Source organism: Mus caroli, chromosome 4 (genome assembly GCF_900094665.2).
Source record: "Mus caroli chromosome 4, CAROLI_EIJ_v1.1, whole genome shotgun sequence".
Lineage (NCBI taxonomy): Eukaryota > Metazoa > Chordata > Mammalia > Rodentia > Muridae > Mus > Mus caroli.
Window position 1 is genome coordinate 134,469,855 of NC_034573.1, and position 18,816 is coordinate 134,488,670.

An 18,816-nucleotide genomic window follows, 5' to 3' on the forward strand; every position below is an offset into this window, starting at 1 on the left:
CTGAAAGGACCCTGATATAGCTGTCTCTTGTGAGACTAGACTGGGGCCTAGCAAACACATAAGTGGATGCTCACAGTCAGCTCATGGATGGATCACAGGGCCCCCAATGGATGAGCTAGAGAAAGTATTCAAGGAGCTAAAGAGATCTGCAACCCTGTAGGTGCAACAACATTATGAACTAACCGGTACCCAGGAACTCTTGACTCTAGCGGCATATGTATCAAAAGATGGCCTAGTCTGCCATCACTGGAAAGAGAGGCCCATTGGACATGCAAACTTTATAACCCCCAGTACAGGGCAATGCCAGGGCCAAAAAGTGGGAATGGGTGGGTAGGGGGCTGTGGGGAGGACATGGGGGACTTTTGGGATAGCATTGGAAATGTAATTGAGGAAAATACGTAATAAAAAAATACTAAAAAAAAAAAAAAAAAAAAAAGAAATTCATCATAAAAGAGCCAAATACAAGCCATTCTTTCTTTATTTCATTCAAGCATCACAGTCACCATCATACACCCTTAATGTAACTGATGACAGCATTTAAAACATCCATGGAGCAGGGGAAAGAGAAAGGCTGCTTATCAAACAAACTGATGCATCCATGAAAGCCATCCTCCGCATGGTACCAGGACACAGGAACCCCCTGGTCTTCCAAGCGCTTCTTGTAGAGCAAGGCATCATCCCGGAGAACATCATGCTCACAGCTCACCAGAAATGTGTCTGGAAGTTGAGCAATGACCTTGTCATCTGCTAGGAGAGGTGAGATGTTTACATCGAAAACATGCTTCGTTTCTAGATAGGCAGTCTCACTGAAAGGTTCCAGAAACTCTGGATGGAAGTTTTTGCTCTTAAGCCTTTTGGGAATATTATCAGAGCTGAGCCACTTGCTGTACTTTTTCCAGGTGTCCAGGGGCACACAAGATCCTGTCACTATGGCATTTTTCCAAGACAGGTCAATGCTTAGGTATCTACACATAAATGTAATCGTTAAGTCTCTGGTGAGCAATGGGACATTTTGTTTCTGCTGGTATGATGGTAACTGGAAATTAATGCCCTGCAAACCTGGGGTAATCAGCACTTGAGCTCTAATCTGGGGAAGCATGGCTTGACTAACCAAAGCCTGAGTGACAGTGGCCACAGTCCAACCTCCAATACTTTCTCCAGAGATCACCACCCGGGAGGGATCTACCCCATAGGTTTGAAGGTTCTTCAGGAAGTGGATGGAAGCATTCAGGCAATCCAGGTAAACAGCAGGATGATGATGGTCAGGAAGCTTGCGGTACCTAGGGAGAAAAGAGGGAATAGGGCATAATTATATACAGACAGGTCACTGGAGTCCATTGCAAACAGCATTATCTATTATCACATAAGAGAAAAAATGTTGTGCCAAATGACCCTAATAAAAAATGTCTATCCTCGTTTCTCTTACATGGACTTGAGGTAACCTATCTAGACTAAAGATGGTTAGAGATTTCTATTCCATTCTACACCATGATTCATGGAACAGGGAAATTCAAAGCTGTTGCCTTAGGAAGCACACAATCCAGTAAAGATCCAGTCAAGGCTATTGGAACCTTGCTGGCCACATCTCTCTCCAGACTAAGTTCTCCCTGATGTATTGAGCATGTGTGGAGCACTGATAAAAAAATCACTGCTAACCACTCTTTGTGTATTTTCTTGTCTACTTTCATGAGGAAGCTCTTTTAGATGAGCTGTATGCAGCAAGGTAGAAAATACTGGCAATGGTGACATCAAACCAGTGGCAACAGAACAATAGCAGAGGAATAAGAAGATTCTTGCAAGCAGTGGAGTTAGAGCCATGAGAACCAAAGATGGCCGATGGGCAAAGGAGCAGCCAGAAGCTTTATAACAATAGTGGCAGACTTGCAGAAACTGCCAGAAGCACTGTCAGACAGTAGTGGAGATGAGAACAGGACAGCAGAGAAAAACTGAATGCCTTCCAGAGCAACACCACAGAAACCTCCATCTTCAACTTGACCTTCGGCCAGCTTTGCCCACCCCACAACATTACACAGCCTTAATACCACTCCTCCACTCAGAGCAAGGCCAGGCTATGGTGTGTATCTATCATCTCTGTTCTTCCTTAAGTGTTTCATAGGTTTATCTGTATTTCTAGAATGTAGTCATTCCATTTTAATTAACTTCACAAATAAATTTCACCCTTTGTATAAAGTTTTGGCTAAGGCTTACACATGACTTTATACTATCTAGCTTCCTTCATGATATTGTGTGTTCTTCAGGTTTATTTACTCTATGGCTAAGTAACTCTACATAGGCACACAGTGCTCTCTAAATTCATATTCTCTCTACTACACTATTTCATGTACTACACAGCAATGAAGATATATGCAGGCTTTTGCTGTTTTGCAGGGTGTGAGTAAAAGAGAAACTTTATCTGCTCTCTAGTCAAAAAAAAAAATGTCCCCCGGCAAACATTCATTTCTGTTAATAAGTCACCAACTACATCAAGCTACTCACCCCACCAACAGGACCACTGAGTTTGTCTCATGGGCAAGGACATTGCCCAGACCATGGTAAAAGTCTGTAAGGGAAGGCACACTGTTAATAATTGTGACAAGAACCAAGCACATTCCACCACAAAGACATGGACAGAAGCCACCTTGCTGCACCTTATCTTTGACCTTTAGAGAAGTTCAGTGCCTACAAGATATTAAGGACAGGAAGAAACACAGGGAACAATATTAGGAATGACATTCAGAGGTGTAGGAAAGGCTAGTGACAAGCTCTTAAGTGTGTTTGTAAGGCTCTTTCTGGTGGGAAGATGACACTAAAACAGAAACTGAGACATGAAGTCACTGTATTTTGGGTTTAACAAAAAAGGAGATAAAGTGAGTGTGTTTTCCCCACCATGAGCCACACAAGCTGAGGAAAGTCCATGAATCTGAGAGTGTTATCAAAAGACAGAGATGTCTGCTACTATAACTAGTGAGGGAAGGAAGGAATCACACCTAGTGCCAAGACAGCCCTAAGGACATACAGGCAAATACAAATGAACAGGTGAGGGTAATAAATAAAACCATGCAAGACCTGAAAGAGGAAATAGAAGCAGTAAAGAAAGCATAAACTGAGGATAATCTGGATATGGAAAACCTAGGGATGAAAAGAGATATGTAGTAACTGACAATGAGAAAATTCAAAGAATCATTAGTTATTACTTCAAAAACCTGAACTCCACAAAATTGGAAAATGTTAATTTTCTAGACAGAAAACACTTATTTTAGTGAAGAATTCTGCCAGCCTTTCAAAGAAGAGCTAACTACAAGACTGCTCAAACTATTCTACAAAATAGAAACACAAGGTATTCTGTCAAACTCATTCTATGAGGCTACAGTAACCCTAATACCTAAACTAAAAGCTTAATAAAGAAAGAGAACTTTAGACTAATTTCTTTTATGAATACTGATTCAAAAATACTCAATGAAATGCTCACAAACTGAATCCAGGAACACATCAAAGACATCATCCATCAAGATCAAGTAGGCTTTATCTGAGGGATGGTTCAATATATGAAAATCCATCAATGTAATACAAACAAACTCAAAGAGAGAGTCACATGATTAACTCATGAGAAGCAGAGAATGCCTTTGATAAAACCCAACACCACTTCATGATAACAGTATTAGAGAAACCAGGGACACAGGGAATATACCCAAACATAACCACAGCAATATACAGCAAGCAAATAGCCAACATCAACCTAAATGGAGAAAAATTTAAAGCATTTCCACTAAAATCAGGGCTACCCACTCTCTCCCTATCTATTCAATATAGTACTTGAAGTTCTAGCTAGAGAAATAAGACAACTAAAAGAGATCAAGGGGATAGAAATTGGAAAGGAAGATGTCAAAGTGTCACTACTTGTGGATGATATGATAGTATACATAAGCAGCCCCAAATATTCTACAAGAAAACTCCTATAGCTGATAAATACTTCAGCAAAGTGGCTGGATACAAAATTAACTCAAAATATTAGTAGCCATCCTTTATACAAATGATAAACAGGCAAATAAATTAGGGAAACAATGCCCTTGACAATAGCCATGAATAGAATTAAATATCTTGATGTAACTCTAACCACACAAGTAAAAAACCTGTATGACAAGAACTTCAAGTCCCTGAAGAAAGATATTGAGGAAGACATCAGAAGATGGAAAAATCTCCCATGCACATGGATCAGTAGGATTAACTTAATGAAAATGGCCATCTAGCCAAAAGCAATCTAAGGATTGTAATCGCCATCAAAATTCCAATGTAGTTTTTATAGACCTTGAAAGAACAATTCTCAACTTTATATGGAAAACCAACAAACCCAGAATAACCAAACCAATCCTAAAAAATACAAGAACTTAAGGAGGAATCATCCCTGACCTCAAGCTATACTACAGAGCAATAGTGAGGAAAACTACATCATAGTTAACAAGTTGATCAATGGAATTGAATCAAAGACCCAGAGATAAATCCACATACCTATGGATACTTGATTTTGATAAAGAAGCCAAAACCATACAATAGAAAAGGAAATACTGCTGAATAGTAGCATCTTCAACAATTAGTGCTGGTCTAACTGGATATCCACATGTAGAAAAATGAAAATAGATTGATACTTATTATCCTGCACAAAATTTGTCCAATGGACTAAAGACCTCAACTAAAACTGGGCACACTAAATCTCATAGATTAGAAAGTAGGAAATATCCTTGAATGCATTGGTACTAGAGACACTTTCCTGGACAGAACACCAATGGTTAGGGTTCTAAGATCAACAATTGATAAATTGGACCTCAAGAAACTGCAAAACTTTTGTAAGGCAAAGGACACTCTCAATAGGAGAAAATTGGCAGCCCACAGATTGGGAAAGTATTTTCACTTTCACTAACCCTACATCAGACAGAGGGCTAATATTCAAATTTTACAAAGAAATCAAGAAGTTAGTCACCAACAACCCAAATGATCCAATTAAAAATGGGGTATATAACTAAACAGAGAATTCTCAACAGAGGAATCTCAAATGGCAGAGACACACTTCAAGAAATGTTCAAAGTCCTTAGTGATCAGGGAAATGCAAATCAAAACAACTGTGAGGTTCTTTTACCCAGCAGTATGGCTAATATCAAAAACTCAAAAGATACCACCTACTGGTAAATATATGGAGCAAAGGAAACACTTCTTTTTCAATTAGATATTTTCTTTATTTATATTTTAAATGTTATCCCCTTTCCTCATCTCCACTCCAAAAACTCCCTATCCCACCCCACCCCTCTCCTTGCTCACCAACCAACCCACTGTCTTGTCATTCCCATATACTGGAACATAGAACCTTCATAGGATATCTGACAAAGCCATCCTCTGCAAGATGTGTGGCTGGAGCCACGGGTCCCTCTATGTGTACTCTTTTGTTGGTAGTTTAGTCCCTGGGATCTCTGGGAGTACTGGTTGGTTCATATTGTTGTTCCTCCTATGGAGCTGCAAACTCCTTCAGCTCCTTGGGTCCTTACTCTAGCTCCTCCACTGGGTACCCTATGCTCAGTCCAATGGTTGGCTGACAGCACCCACCTCTGTATTTGTCAGGCACTGGCAGAGGTGAGGGGAGTGCATACTTGTACATCCACTTTGGAAAACAACTTGGTGTTTTCTCAGAAAATTGGGAATAGTTTTACCTCAAGACCTAGCTGTACCACCCCTGGGCATATACTCAAATGATGCCACAACATCTCACAAAGATACTTGCTTGTCTATGTTCATAGCAACTGTATTTGTAATAGCCAGAGACTGGAAATATCCTATATGTCCCTCAACTGAATGATAGATAAAGAAAATATGGTACATCTGCACAATGGAATACTATTCAGTTATTAAAAACCAAGACATGAATTTTGAAGACAAATGGATGGAACTTGAGAATATCATGCTGAGTGAAACAACACAATTCCAAAGGATGTGTATGGTATGTACTCACTTATATTAGCCATAAAATACAGGTACAATGTTATATTCCACAGACTCCAAAACTCTGAACAATAAGGAGGAAGTTTAAATCTCACTTAGAAGGTGGAATAAAATAGTCATAAGAGGCAGAGGGAGAGAATGAGCTGGAAGAGAGGGGGATGGATAGGGGAATGAAGATTCAGGATTAGATGTGAGGAAAGACAGGAGAGAAGGCTAGATGGCATGAAAATGAAAGGAAATCAGCAACTGATGGGGATGAGGAAGTATGGGGCATCTCCAGGATGAGACAGTGACCTGGGATAATGGATGTGCCTAAGAATCATTGGGATTGACTTTAGCCATAACTCACTACACTGGGGATATGAAACCTGAAGAGGCCTTCTTCTGTAGACAGAGAGGAACACTGGTGGAGTGATAGAGACACCAACCCACCCACAAAACTTTCAACCAAAAATGTATCCTGTCTACAAGTAACATAGGCACAAGGGGAAGAACAGACTGAGAACCACTCACTGGCCCAACTTAAGACCCATTCCATGGGCAAGAACCAGTCACTAACACTACTAATGATACTCTGTTATGCTTGTAGAGGGGAGCATGTTGTCCTCTGAGAGGCTCCATCCAGAAGCTGACTCAGACAGATACACACACCCACAGCCAAACAGTGGATGTCTTTTCCCCACTTTCTCTTCTATTAGATTCAGTGTATCTGATTTTATGTGGAGGCCCTTGATCCACTTGGACTTGAGCTTTGTACAAGGAGATAAGAATGGATCAATTTGCATATGTGTACATGCTGACCTCCAGTTGACCAGCACAATTTGTTGAAAATACTGTCTTTTTTCCACTGGATGGTTTTAGCTTCATTGTCAAAGATCAAGTGATCATAGGTGTGTAGGTTCATTTCTGGGTCTTCAATTCTATTCCATTGATCTACCTACCTGTCACTGTACCAATACCAGTTTTTAATAACTATTGCTCTGTAGTACAGCTTGAGGTCAGGGATGATGATTCCACCAGAAGTTCTTTTTATTGTTGAGAATAGCTTTCAATATCCTGGGTTTTTTCTTATTACAAATGAGTTTGAGAATGGCTCTTTCTAACTCTTTGAAGAATAGAGTTTGGATTTTGATAAGGATTGTATTGAATCTGTAGAGTACTTTCGGCAATATGACCACTTTTACTATATTAAACCTGTCAATCAATGAGCATGGGAGATCTTTCCATCTTCTGAGATCTTCTTCAATTTCTTTCTTCAGAGACTTGAAGTTCTTGTTGTACAGATGTTTCACTTGTTTGGTTAGAGTCACACCAACACATTTTATATTGTTTGTAACTATTGTGAAGGGTATCATTTCCTAATTTCTTTCTCAGCATTATTATCCTTTGAGTATTAGAAGGCTACTGATTTGTTTAAGATAATTTTATATCCAGCCACTTTGCGGAAGTTGATTATCAGTTGTAGGAGTTCTCTGGTGGAATTTTGAGGGATCTCTTAAATATGCTATCTGCACATAGTGATAGTTTTGGCTTCTTCCTTTCCAATTTCTGTCCCTTTGGCCTCCTTTTGTTGTCCAATTGCTCTAGCTAGAACTTCAAGTACTATATTGAATAGATAGGGAGAGAGTAGGCAGCTGTGTCTAGTCCCTAATTATAGTGGAATTGTTCAAGTTTCTCTCCATTTAGTTTGATGTTGGTTGCTAGTTTGCTCTATATTGCTTTTACTATATTTAGGTATGGGCCTTGAATTTCTGATCTTCCAAGACTTTAAACATGAAGGAATGATGAATTGTGTCAAAAGCTTTTTCAGCATCTAATGAAATGATCACGTGGTTTTTTTCTTTGAGTTTGTTTATGTAGTGGATTACGTTGATGGATTTCCATATATATTGAATCATCTTTACATCCCTGGGATGAAGCATACTTGATCATGATGCATGACTATTTTGATGTGTTCTTGGATATGATTGGCAAGAATTTTATTGAGTATTTTTGCATTGTTATTCATAAGGGAAAGTGGTCTGAAGTTCTCTTTCTTAGTTGGGTCTTTGTGTGGTTTTGGTATCAGTGTAACTGTGGCATAATAGAAAAAATTGGATAGTGTGCCTTCTGTTTCTATTTTGTGGAATAGTTTGTAGCATATTGGTATTAGGTCTTCTTTGAAGGTCTGATAGAATTCTGCACTAAACTGGTCCTGGGTGGGATTTTTTGGAGTGGGGTTGGGAAACTTTGAATGATTGCTTCTATTTCTTTGGGGGTTGTGGGACCTTTTAGATGCTTTATCTGATCATGACTTAACTTTGGTATATGGTATCCATCTAGAAAATTCTCCATTTCATCCAGATTTTTCAATTTTGATGAATATAGGCTTTTGTAGGAAAAAACTTTTTGAATTTCCTCAGTTTCTGTTGTGATATCTCCCTTTTCATTTCTGAATTTTTTATTTTAGATACTGTCTCCATGCCCTCTGGCTAGTCTGGCTGAGGGCTTATCTATCTTGTTGATTTTCTCAAAGATCCAGCTCCTGGTTTTGTTGATTCTTTGTATAGTTCTTTTTGTTTCTACTTGGTTGATTTCAGCCCTGAGTTTGATTATTTCCTACCATCTCCTCCTCTTAAGTGTATTTGCTTCTAGAGCTTTTAGCTTTACAGCTTTGCTGTTAAGCTGGTAGTGTATGCTCTCTCCAGTTTGTTTTTGGAAGCCCTCAAAGCTATGTGCTTTCCTCTTAGCCCTGCCTTCATTGTGTCCCATAAGTTTTGGTATGTTGTGCCTTCATTTTCATTAAATTCTAAAAAGTCTTTAATTTTTCGTTATTTCTTCTTTGACCAAGTTATCACAGAGTAGGGCATTGCTCAGCTTCCATGCGTATGTTGGCTTTCTGTTGTTCTTGTTGTTATTGAAGACCAGCCTTAGTCCATGATGATCTGATAGAATGCCTGGAATAATTTCAATATTTTTGTATCTGTTGAGGCCTGTTTTGTGACTAATTAGATGGTCAACATTGGAGAAGGTACCATGAGGTGCTGAGAAGAAGGTATATTCTTTTGTTTTAGAATAAAATGTTTCTACACATCTGTTAAATCCTTTTGGTTCATTACTTCTGTTAATTTCAATGTGTCTCTGTTTCATTTCGCTTTCTGTTATCTGTCCATTGTTGACAGTGGAGTGTTGAAGTCTCCCACTATTATTGTGTGAAGTACAATGTGTGCTTTGGGCTTTAGTAAAGTTTCTTTTATGAATGTGGGAGCCCTTGTATTTGGAGTATAGATGTTCAGAATTAAGAGTTCTTCTTGGTAGATTTTTCCTTTGATGAGTATGATGTGCCCTTTCCTATCTTTTTTTCACAACTTTTGGTTGAAAGTCAATTTTATCCATATTAGAATGCCTACTCCACCTTATGTCCTGGAACCATTTGCTTGGAAAATTGTTTTACAGCCCTTTACTCTGAGCTAGTATCTGTCTTTGTCACTGAGGTACATTTCCTATATGCAGCAAAATGCTGGGTCCTGTTTATGTATCCAGTCTATTAGTCTATGTCTTTTTATTGGGGAATTGAGTTCATTGATGTTAAGAGATATTAAGGAATAATAATTGTTGCTTCCTGTTATTTTTGTTTTTAAAGTTTGAATTATATCTCTGTGGCTATCTTCTTTTGGGTTTTCTTAAAGAAAATTACTTTCTTGCTTTTTCTAGGGAGTAGTTTCCCTCCTTGTGTTGTAGTTTTTTCATCTATTATCATTTGTAGGGCTGGATTTGTGGAGAGATATTGGGTAAATTTGGTTTTGTCATGGAATATCTTGGTTTCCCCATCTATGGTAATTGAGAGGTCTGCTGGGTATAGTTATCTGGGCTGGCATTTGTGTTCTCTTGGGGTCTGTACGACATCTGCCCAGGATCTTCTAGCTGTCATAGTCTCTTGTGAGAAGTCTGGTGTAATTCTGATAGGTCTGCCTTTATATGTTACTTGATCTTTTTCCCTTACTGCTTTTAATATTCTCTTTGTTTTGTGTATTTGGTGTTTTGTCTGTTATGTGACAGGAGTAATTTCTTTTCTGGTCCAATCTATTTGGGATTCTGTAGGCTTCTTGTGTGTTCATGGGCATCTATTTCTTTAGGTTGGGAAAGTTTTCTTCTATAATTTTGTTGAAGATATTTGCTGGCCCTTTAAATTGAGAATCTTCACTCTATCCTATACCTATTACACTTTGGTTAGGTCTTCTCTTTGTGTCCTGTATTTCCTGGAGGTTTGGGGTTGGGAGCTTTTTGCATTTTACATTTTCTTTTACTATTGTGTCAATGTTTGCTACAGTATCATCTGTACCTGAGATTCTCTCTTCTATCTCTTGTATTCTGTTGGTGATGCTTGCATCTATGACTTCTGATCTCTTTCCCAGGTTTTCTATCTCCAGGATTGTCTCTGTGGTATCTTTATAGTCCCTATTTTCATTTTTAGATTCTGAATGGTTTTGCTCAATTTCTTCACCTGTTTGCTTGTGTTTTCCTGTAATTCTTTAAGGGATTTTTATGTTTCCTCTTTAAGGGCTTGTAGCTGTTTACCTGTGTTCTCCTGTATTTCTTTAAGGGAATTATTTATGTCCTTCTTACAGTCCTCAATCATCATCATGAGATGTGATTTTAAATCAGAGTCTTGTTTTTCTGGTGTTTTGGGTTTTCCAGGATTTGCTGTTGTGGGAGAACTTGGTTCTGATGATGCCAAGTAGCCTTGGTTTCTGTTGCTTATGTTCTTGCCCTTGTGTCTCACAATCTGGTTATCTCTGGTGTTAGCTGGTTTTGCTGTCTCTGACTGTGACTTGTTCCTCCTGCAAGCCTGTGTGTCAGTACTCCTGGAAGACCTGTTCTCTCTGGGAGAAATTTCGGTATGGAGAGCTATGGCACAATGTCATCTCTGGGGCACAGATGCAAACCAGAAGGATCCTATCTCTGGCTTCTCCTCAGTTCCTGTGTCCCTTGGAGCAGAGTTTTTGGTCTTATTTTTGCTTACAGGTGTTTCCACACCCCTGTGATACCAGCACTCTCCTGTCAGTATTTGGGTATCCATATTCTATTTTTTATTCTAACTTTATTATATCTTTCTAGCAACTGAGACCATCTCTAAAAACATTCTTCCTAAAATTATTTGAATCAAATAATGAATTCTGTAGAATTCTTCTCTATTTGTCTCTATAACACTACAAGATAGTACATCTTCGCTATTCTATAGAAATCTGCTCAAACATGTGGGCTAATACCTAGTGACTATTTTAGATAGATAGATAGATAGATAGATAGATAGATAGATAGATAGATAGATAGATAGATAGATTAGTAGATAGATAGATAGATAGATAGATAGATAGATAGATAGATAGGCCTAGATATATGATTAGATATATAGGTATCTAGATATAGAGATAGAGATATTACAGGAAAAGCATATTAATAGCAGAAAAATTTCCTAAAATGGATTTCTCCTGAGCTTTGCCTATGAAAGCATATCCATCATAGATTTTAATCTAAGGCAGACCCATCTCATTAAGATTACCTGCTAGTTTTTAGCTTCTATTTGTTGGCTTCTGACACTGTGAGGAGAAAGTGAAGAGGGGAGGTGTGTGGGAGGGGTGACTGGGAAGAGGGCAGTGAGAGGGATGTAAAGTGAAAAAGTAAAAAATAAATTTAAAAAAAAAAAGGAAAAAGAAAAAGAATGTCCAACTACTACTGAATTAACTCCATCCTGACAAGTCCTCATGAGAATATGTGCAAGTTCTTACCTTTGCTGAGGACCATCCTCCCCACCACACATGGAAGCTCCTTACCCAGACTTCCACATACTGCACCTCCTCCATGGTAGAATATGATGCCTCGCCGGGGTTTGGAAGACACCTCTTTGGGCCTGAACAGCCTCACAGGGACTGTCCCAAAACGTGTGTCAGTCACTATCACATTTGGAACTTTCTTTTTTATTATTATTAGGTCTTGAAAAAACTGTAAAATTGCAGGCATGGAACAAATTCTCAGTTTCTCTAGTATGGTCCCCTGTAGAAAGTGGGAAAAAAAAGACATGAATTTGAGGGCTATGAGAGTGTGAGGTGGTTGTGTTGATGCTGAAGACACTTAGCATCACTCAGGTGTGTTCACCATTTCTTACCTGCTTCATACATGTGCAAAAGAGTCATAAGGACATCAATGATTGTGGATTCTTTTCAGATAGGAGAGAGTGTTCAATTTTTTTTCTCTAAAAGTCCCAATTGAATAATACATTGCTGTGATTGAAGTGCTGGCCTCCATCAAATCTCATATTCAAATTCTATTGCTAGTGCCAGTGTTAAGAGGTGGGCAATATTAGTGGAAATGGTGTATCTTCATGTGTTAAGTTCTTATGGGGTGACCCTGATAAATATCTTCATAATAGGCTCCTGAGGAGTGAACTTAGCTGGATTTTCTGACTTATGAACATAGGCCTGCTTGCTTTTTGTACTAATATAGAATATATATATATATATATATATATATATTATATATATATATAGCACATATAACATTGCTGGTATCATTGATCAAGGCCTTCCCAAACTCCAATAATGGGTACAACCATTGCTCCTTGGCTCAAGCTAAATCAACCAGTTTGAGGTGGCCCCATCAAGTCCACAGAGGTGAGAAAATGGACAGAGACAACATGGAGGTGACTCAAAATGAGAGAACCAGATAACTAAGACAAGTGATGAAACATTTTCATACTATTATACCTTATCCTGCAATTTTTTTAGCTTTTCAATGTTTTCTTAGCTCCTGTATCTCAAGGTCAATTTCCAATTATCTGGGACCATTAACAGTACACCCTGAGAATCATACCCTAAAGAAACCTTCATAGTCATACTATTTGTCATGGGATGGTGACCAAGGACCAGCTTTTATTGTCCTACTCATCCTCCTGAAAAAACAAAACAAAAAACAAAAAAAAGCAAACAAAAAGCAAAACTGAAAACAAAAAACACTACTTCATGACATAGATGCCAGATTGATAATCTCTTAGTGTTCTACAAATTTAGAAAAGCATCTAAATGGCATGTAGGTGTACTTAAAGACATGAGGATGGAGAGTGACAGCAGACACTATAGTAAAATTCTTGGAATTTGCTATGGTCCAGTAAGAGATGTATGTCTGACAAAGGAATTGAGAAAATTCTACAACACCCAGTGTCTACAAATGTAAAAGAGAGGCAGCTATTCTTGGACTCCTGGGATACTGGCAGGTTTTCACACCCCACCTTGCCATGTTTACCACCTACTGTACAACTAACTTGATAAAGAGAGGAACAATATGGAACTGGGACAGACAGGCACAAAATACTTTAAATAATGCTGAGATCATTTTTTTTTAAATCTTAGATAATCATAGGACAGGCTAAACAGCTGGGTACACCTTTATCCCAGGGTGGAGAATAGATGTGGATGAGCAACTACATGTACACTTCAGAGAGCCTATGGATTTCAAGGAGTAATAAAAATATTCCCAGGTAGACACTACCAAAGGATTCTTGCAAGCACTTCCACCTAAGCCTATATGTATCAAAGCCTCCTTGAAGCATCTCCCACAATTCATTTTTAAGTGTGGGCACCCACAGAGCATCGACAGTGACAAGAGTGGTCACTTTACAAACTACTGTGCCAAACTGGGGAGAACACAAGCAGGTTCATTGACACAACCCCTACCAAACAGTCTGACTGGGCCTGTATGAATTCTTTTTCACTATTTATTTTTATGTATATGAGTACTCTATGTGCATGTACACATGTATGCCAAAAGCAGGCATCAGATCCCATTACAGATGGTTGTGAATCACCATGTGGTTGCTGGAAATTGAATTCAGGGCCTCTGGAAGAGCAGCCAATGTTCTTAACTGCTGAGTCATCTCTCCAGCCCATGAATTTTTAATAGATTATTAAAACAACAGTTCAAGAGCTTAAGTACAAGAGGCAACCTGCAGAGGTGAAAAGGGCATTGCCAGAACTTACAAGTTAGCTAAATTAAAATCCCCAGTTTCTAGGGTTGGGTTGTCCTACAAATTGTTGGCCAGGGAGATACATGAGGCCTATAAAACATAAAAGCTCTGACCACTGCTGTTGGATACATGCCAGGCCTAGATAGTAAGACTCATGCTAAAAAGACCACATGGTCTGATTGTAGTATATAGAGAAATAAAGCTGGGCTGGAGGTGGAAGTTCTCTCCTTACTGGCTATCTTTCATAGTGCCAGAAGGTGTTATGTGTGTTGCTGGGGGAGAAATGCATTCAAAAGCCCGGTTCATATGTAGAGTACCAAATATTTCCCCACCGTGTGGTGTGGGAATAGTAAGACCTTCCTGCTGCCATGCCACACCTAGAGGGCTGCTAGCTGTCACACTGTGTAGCATGAGCAGAGTAAGTCACCCAGAGACCCACCAACCACCACATGGCCCACATGAAGCTGTAGTCACCGCAATGTGTAAGTATGTGGTGAACAAATGAGAGAGAAATAGAAGCAGAACAATGTGAGCATTATGAAGAGAAACAGAACTGGATATATGAGAGTAGAGAGGAATAACCTGTTGTGAATAGCTATCCCTGCCACCAAAAGCCACTGTGAAGTTCCAGCCCATGCTGCTGCTGATGGCTATCTCTGAGACCATGACCATGCAGTGTCAGAGGTCAGTGTGGATGTCCATGGCTCCACCCCTATATTACCTCTGTAGACTATGGGAACATCCATAGTTTGGGAAGCCACCTGGGACCACATAGAAATCCAAGGGCTGTGCAGAACTGGCCATACCCCTCACTGGCTGCAGCACTCTGGAGAATGGCCCCATGGAAGACTAGTCCCTGCACCTCACCCAGGCAATACAGTAGAGCTGGCCTTGGTGGCTGGATCACAGGTGAGCTAGCTCTAGGACATGAGTGTGGAAGAGCTGACCCTGCCACTAGTCTGCCATGAGGTGGTACTGATGCAAAGATGATAACTCCCCTCCTCCCCACCATTCACTACCTGTGGCAGTCAGCAGAGCTGGACCCAGGCTCATGAGAGCAGGAGAGTGTGACCTATGCCTCACCTGTGCAACATAGGAGAGCTGGCCCTGGTGGCGGGGGCACAGGTGAGCTGACTCAGAGGGATAGTGCCAGTAAGAGCTGGCCCCATCACTCATCTCCCATGAGGGGGAGTGGACTTGGGGGTGATGTTCTCCCCTGACTCACCCCTCACACCCTCTCATAGTCAGGAGAGCTCCCCTAAGTTCATCAAAGTGGAAGAGCTATCACTACCCCTTCACTGGTACTCAGGAAAGGAGGCCCTGTACATCACCTGGACAACATAGTGGAGCTGGCCCTGGTGGTGAAGGCAGAGCTTTGGGCCAGATGGACCTCCATGACACAGAGCAACAGCAGGATAACCGGGAGGTAACCCAGTGAGAATCCAGTATTTATGTGATAGAAGACAAAGATGCCAAACCAGACCAACAACTCATTACGATGAACATTGGCAAGTGAAGCTATGTGGACAGATGTGTATAGTGTGGGGCAAACTGTGACACACTACATTTCTGTGATGAAAAACAAAAGGGAGGAGGGGATCAAGGAAATTATTCTTAATGATACTATGATACACTCATAGATCAGAGCCTAGCATAATTGTCACCAGAAAGGCCTCATCCAGCAACTGATGTGAACAGACAAGAGACCCATAGCCAAAGAGTAGGCAGAGTTCAGGGAATCCTGAGGAATAGAGAAAGGAAGAATTATAGGAGCCAGAAGAATCAAGGAAACCACAAAAAACCCACAGAATTAACTAATCAGGCCTCGTAGAGCTATTAGAGAGTGATTTAACAACAAGGGAGCTTGTATAAGTCTGTATATTTGTTTCAGGTGTGTACTTTGGTGGTTTTGTGGAAGTCCTAAAAAATGCTAACTAGGACTGTCTCTGATTCTTTTGTCTGCTTTTGGGACCCTTTTCCTCCTACTCGATTGTCTTGTCCAGCCTTACTATGAAGGGATGTGCCTACACTTACTGCAATGTAATATGTGCAATTTCTATGATATCTCTTGGAGGCCTGCCTTTATCTACAGGGTACATCTCCTGGGAACACATGTAGCAAAACAGCATCAGCAGGTGCTTAGGGACTATTTCTATATTGAAGCAGTAAGGTTGGAAAGTTCCACATATTTCTGTACGTTGAGAGACCCAAGATCCTCATTTGTATTGCCAGAAGTTCAAATTAGCCTGTAATCCTTACTTGTTCCTCTAACGTGACCCATTGTTCATGGTTTAAAAAAAAATCCTCACAGGAGAGGAATATAAGTTTTTACCACTTATCAAAACCTATGGAGTCTTATCAAGTGTCATCTTAGGCTTTCACCAACCTGGTGATTCAGATGCCATTGCTTCATATCTGATGAGAACTTTGAGGCAAAAAGAAGTTAACCAATGGCTATTGTGTCAGTGAGAACACAGCAGCATGCTACCCAGAAAACCTGGCTAAACACTTGTCACAATTTCCCCTGCAGTTAGCTGTCTTCTGAGGTAATCACTGTGAACTTTCTAGCTACTACTAGAATTCCACTTAGAATTGGAACATCAGAACTCAATCCTATAGCCCACTTCTCATATAAGCCAAACTTGTTTCTTGTCCTAAACCCAGATGGGGATGACCCCAATTCAGATGGCTATCCCAGAGCACAATTGTCCAGTGCAACTACACTAGAGGGCTAGATAAATCTATTACATGGATATCATCAAAGACAGCTTGATCTGCATTTGAAACAAAGCTGAGTAAATTCATCTCTATCCTCACAGTCTCATGTGGATGAAAGGAAGTCATCTGGAGACAAAGACATGGAAAAATGGAGAAAGAGGAGGCTGTGGCTGAAGGTGCTTTTATATCTATCAGGCCTTAATGTGCAGTAACTGGGTCTGAAATTATTTTCTTAGTCTGCAGAAAAGAGCTTCATAGACAATAGTAGTGATGCTTCTTATAGTTTCTGTCCTCAGGAGATGGAGTAGGGATGGCAAGTATAGGGCTAAGGCTAGGCTAGACTACATTGTGAGCTGCCACCTCAAGGAAAAAGAAAAATAGCAGAGTTGGGCATGGTGGCACACACCTTTAATCCCAGCACTTTGTAGGCAGAGGCAGGCAGATTTCTGAGTTCTAGGCCAGCCTGGTCTACAGAGTGAGTTCCAGGATAGCCAGGGCTATACAGAGAAGTCCTGTCTCAAAAACAAAACAAAACAAAACAAAAACAATTAGCAAAATAGCAAGTTGAAGGGAGGAGAAAGAAAAAAGAAGGAAGTAAAGAAGAAGGTGAAATGTGTAGTAAATAAAAGGGGGAAGAGTCTTGGAATTCCCTTTCCCCACTGAGCCACACACAAGCTGCTCTGAGGCTCCCGGACACATATATAGCAAAGGACTTTCTTGTCTAACTTCAGTGGAGCAAGATGCCCTTAATCCTCAAAAGACTTGAGGTCCCAGGGAGATGGGAAGCCAGGTGGTGGAGAGCATCCATTTGGAGACAAGGGAGAGGAGAAATGGGATGAGGAACTGTGAGACGGGGTACTGGAAAGGGGCAGCAGCTAGATTTTAAATATAAATAAATAAATAAAGGAGGAGGAGGAATAAGGACGGGGAAGATGATGAGGGGTAGGATATGAAAGACTTCCCCAACCCAGTTTTAGGAGAATCTTGAGAATGAAGAGAGAGACATGAGAGGGAAAAAGTAAGGTACAAAGAACACCCACCAATTCATGGTACGGCCCAAGGGAAGACTCACCAAAGTTATGAAATACTGGAAAATCAAATGCAAAATCCATAACTTGACTGGATGCTTCAGGGTAGGTGGAATTTCAATAGTGAGAAGGTGCTGGATGAAAACCCATACAAAGACTCCCAGGAAGAATGTGAGCAGCCCTCCTATCAGCACTAGCCAAAAATCAGCCATGATCCAGATGCTCCAGAGGCCCTAGGAACTGCTGTCATGAAGACCTTATCTCAGAACTTGTGGAAAGAGCACGGGATCTAGTTTTACCAACAGCTGCCGTCACACACTCAGAATACATCTGACACAGTCACCTGACCAGTTTCTCAGCAATCCACCTAAGTCAGCCAATGAAGAGGCAGAAAGTTTTGCTCCAGAGAGACAAAAAGACTGAAAAATTTTCTCCTAACTTTCCAAGGAAAATCTGAGAATAGGACTTCCGCAGAACACTAGGATCACAGATTCGCAGCATCCCGAAAACTGTGGCTCCAGGATGAGGTCTGATGTGGCTTATGCAATCCTAATATCCTGACCCTTCAATTGTATGTATCTCGTTAAAAAAAAAAAGAGTCTGGCTAGAGTAAGCAAAGAATTTCCCAACCCAACTCCTTGGTTCACTGTGTTCCTACTGTTTAGGGTTTCAAAGCAGGACGCAGATATTTTCAGAGAATCTTCTGATTAAAAGCATCAAGTAGTAACCAGGAAGATGTTCAGCAGGTGAAATAAAGTACTTGCCACCAAATCTCACAACTTGAGTTGATGTGGAAGACACACATGCTGGAAACAGAGAACTGAATTCCATGTTTTTCTCTGACCAGCACACATGTGTACTGGTAAACAAATAATCACTCCTGTGCTCTTTCCCCAGCCTTGAGTTGGCTAAACAAGTCTCTGACCGCTGGAGCCAGACTCCTGGCCTCGCCTGGCCTCGCCTGGCCTCGCCTGGCCTCGCCTGGCCTCGCCTGGCCTCGCTGCCTTGGCATCTTCCTGCCTGAGCCTTGAAGAGATGACTGCCTACTGAGCTTATTTTGCAACTCAATCCAGCTGATACAAACAA

The 18,816-nt window shown here is 40.4% G+C and overlaps 1 protein-coding gene across 1 annotated transcript; it reads right to left on the bottom strand.

Moving 5' to 3' along the window:
• Positions 1–505: 505 nt before the first annotated feature.
• On the bottom strand, positions 506–17,942 carry LOC110293674 (arylacetamide deacetylase-like 4). The gene is made up of 4 exons (XM_021161546.1): positions 17,775–17,942; positions 11,799–12,018; positions 2,497–2,560; positions 506–1,280 (listed from the first exon to the last, which is right to left on the bottom strand). Exons 1-4 carry the CDS (start codon positions 17,940–17,942, stop codon positions 506–508), a joined length of 1,227 nt encoding a protein of 408 aa, XP_021017205.1.
• Positions 17,943–18,816: the final 874 nt, after the last annotated feature.

Bases quoted from the DNA above. Each gene is read 5' to 3' on its own strand.
- LOC110293674 (XM_021161546.1), bottom strand. From the start codon at position 17,942: ATGGCTGATTTTTGGCTAGTGCTGATAGGAGGGCTGCTCACATTCTTC. The intron at 2,561-11,798 runs GTAAGGAGCTTC...CTTCCCTTACAG, and splicing joins TGCAGTATGTGGAAGTCTGG to ACTTTTACCATGGTCTGGGC. The intron at 1,281-2,496 runs GTGAGTAGCTTG...TTTTCTCCCTAG, and splicing joins TCAGTGGTCCTGTTGGTGGG to GTACCGCAAGCTTCCTGACC.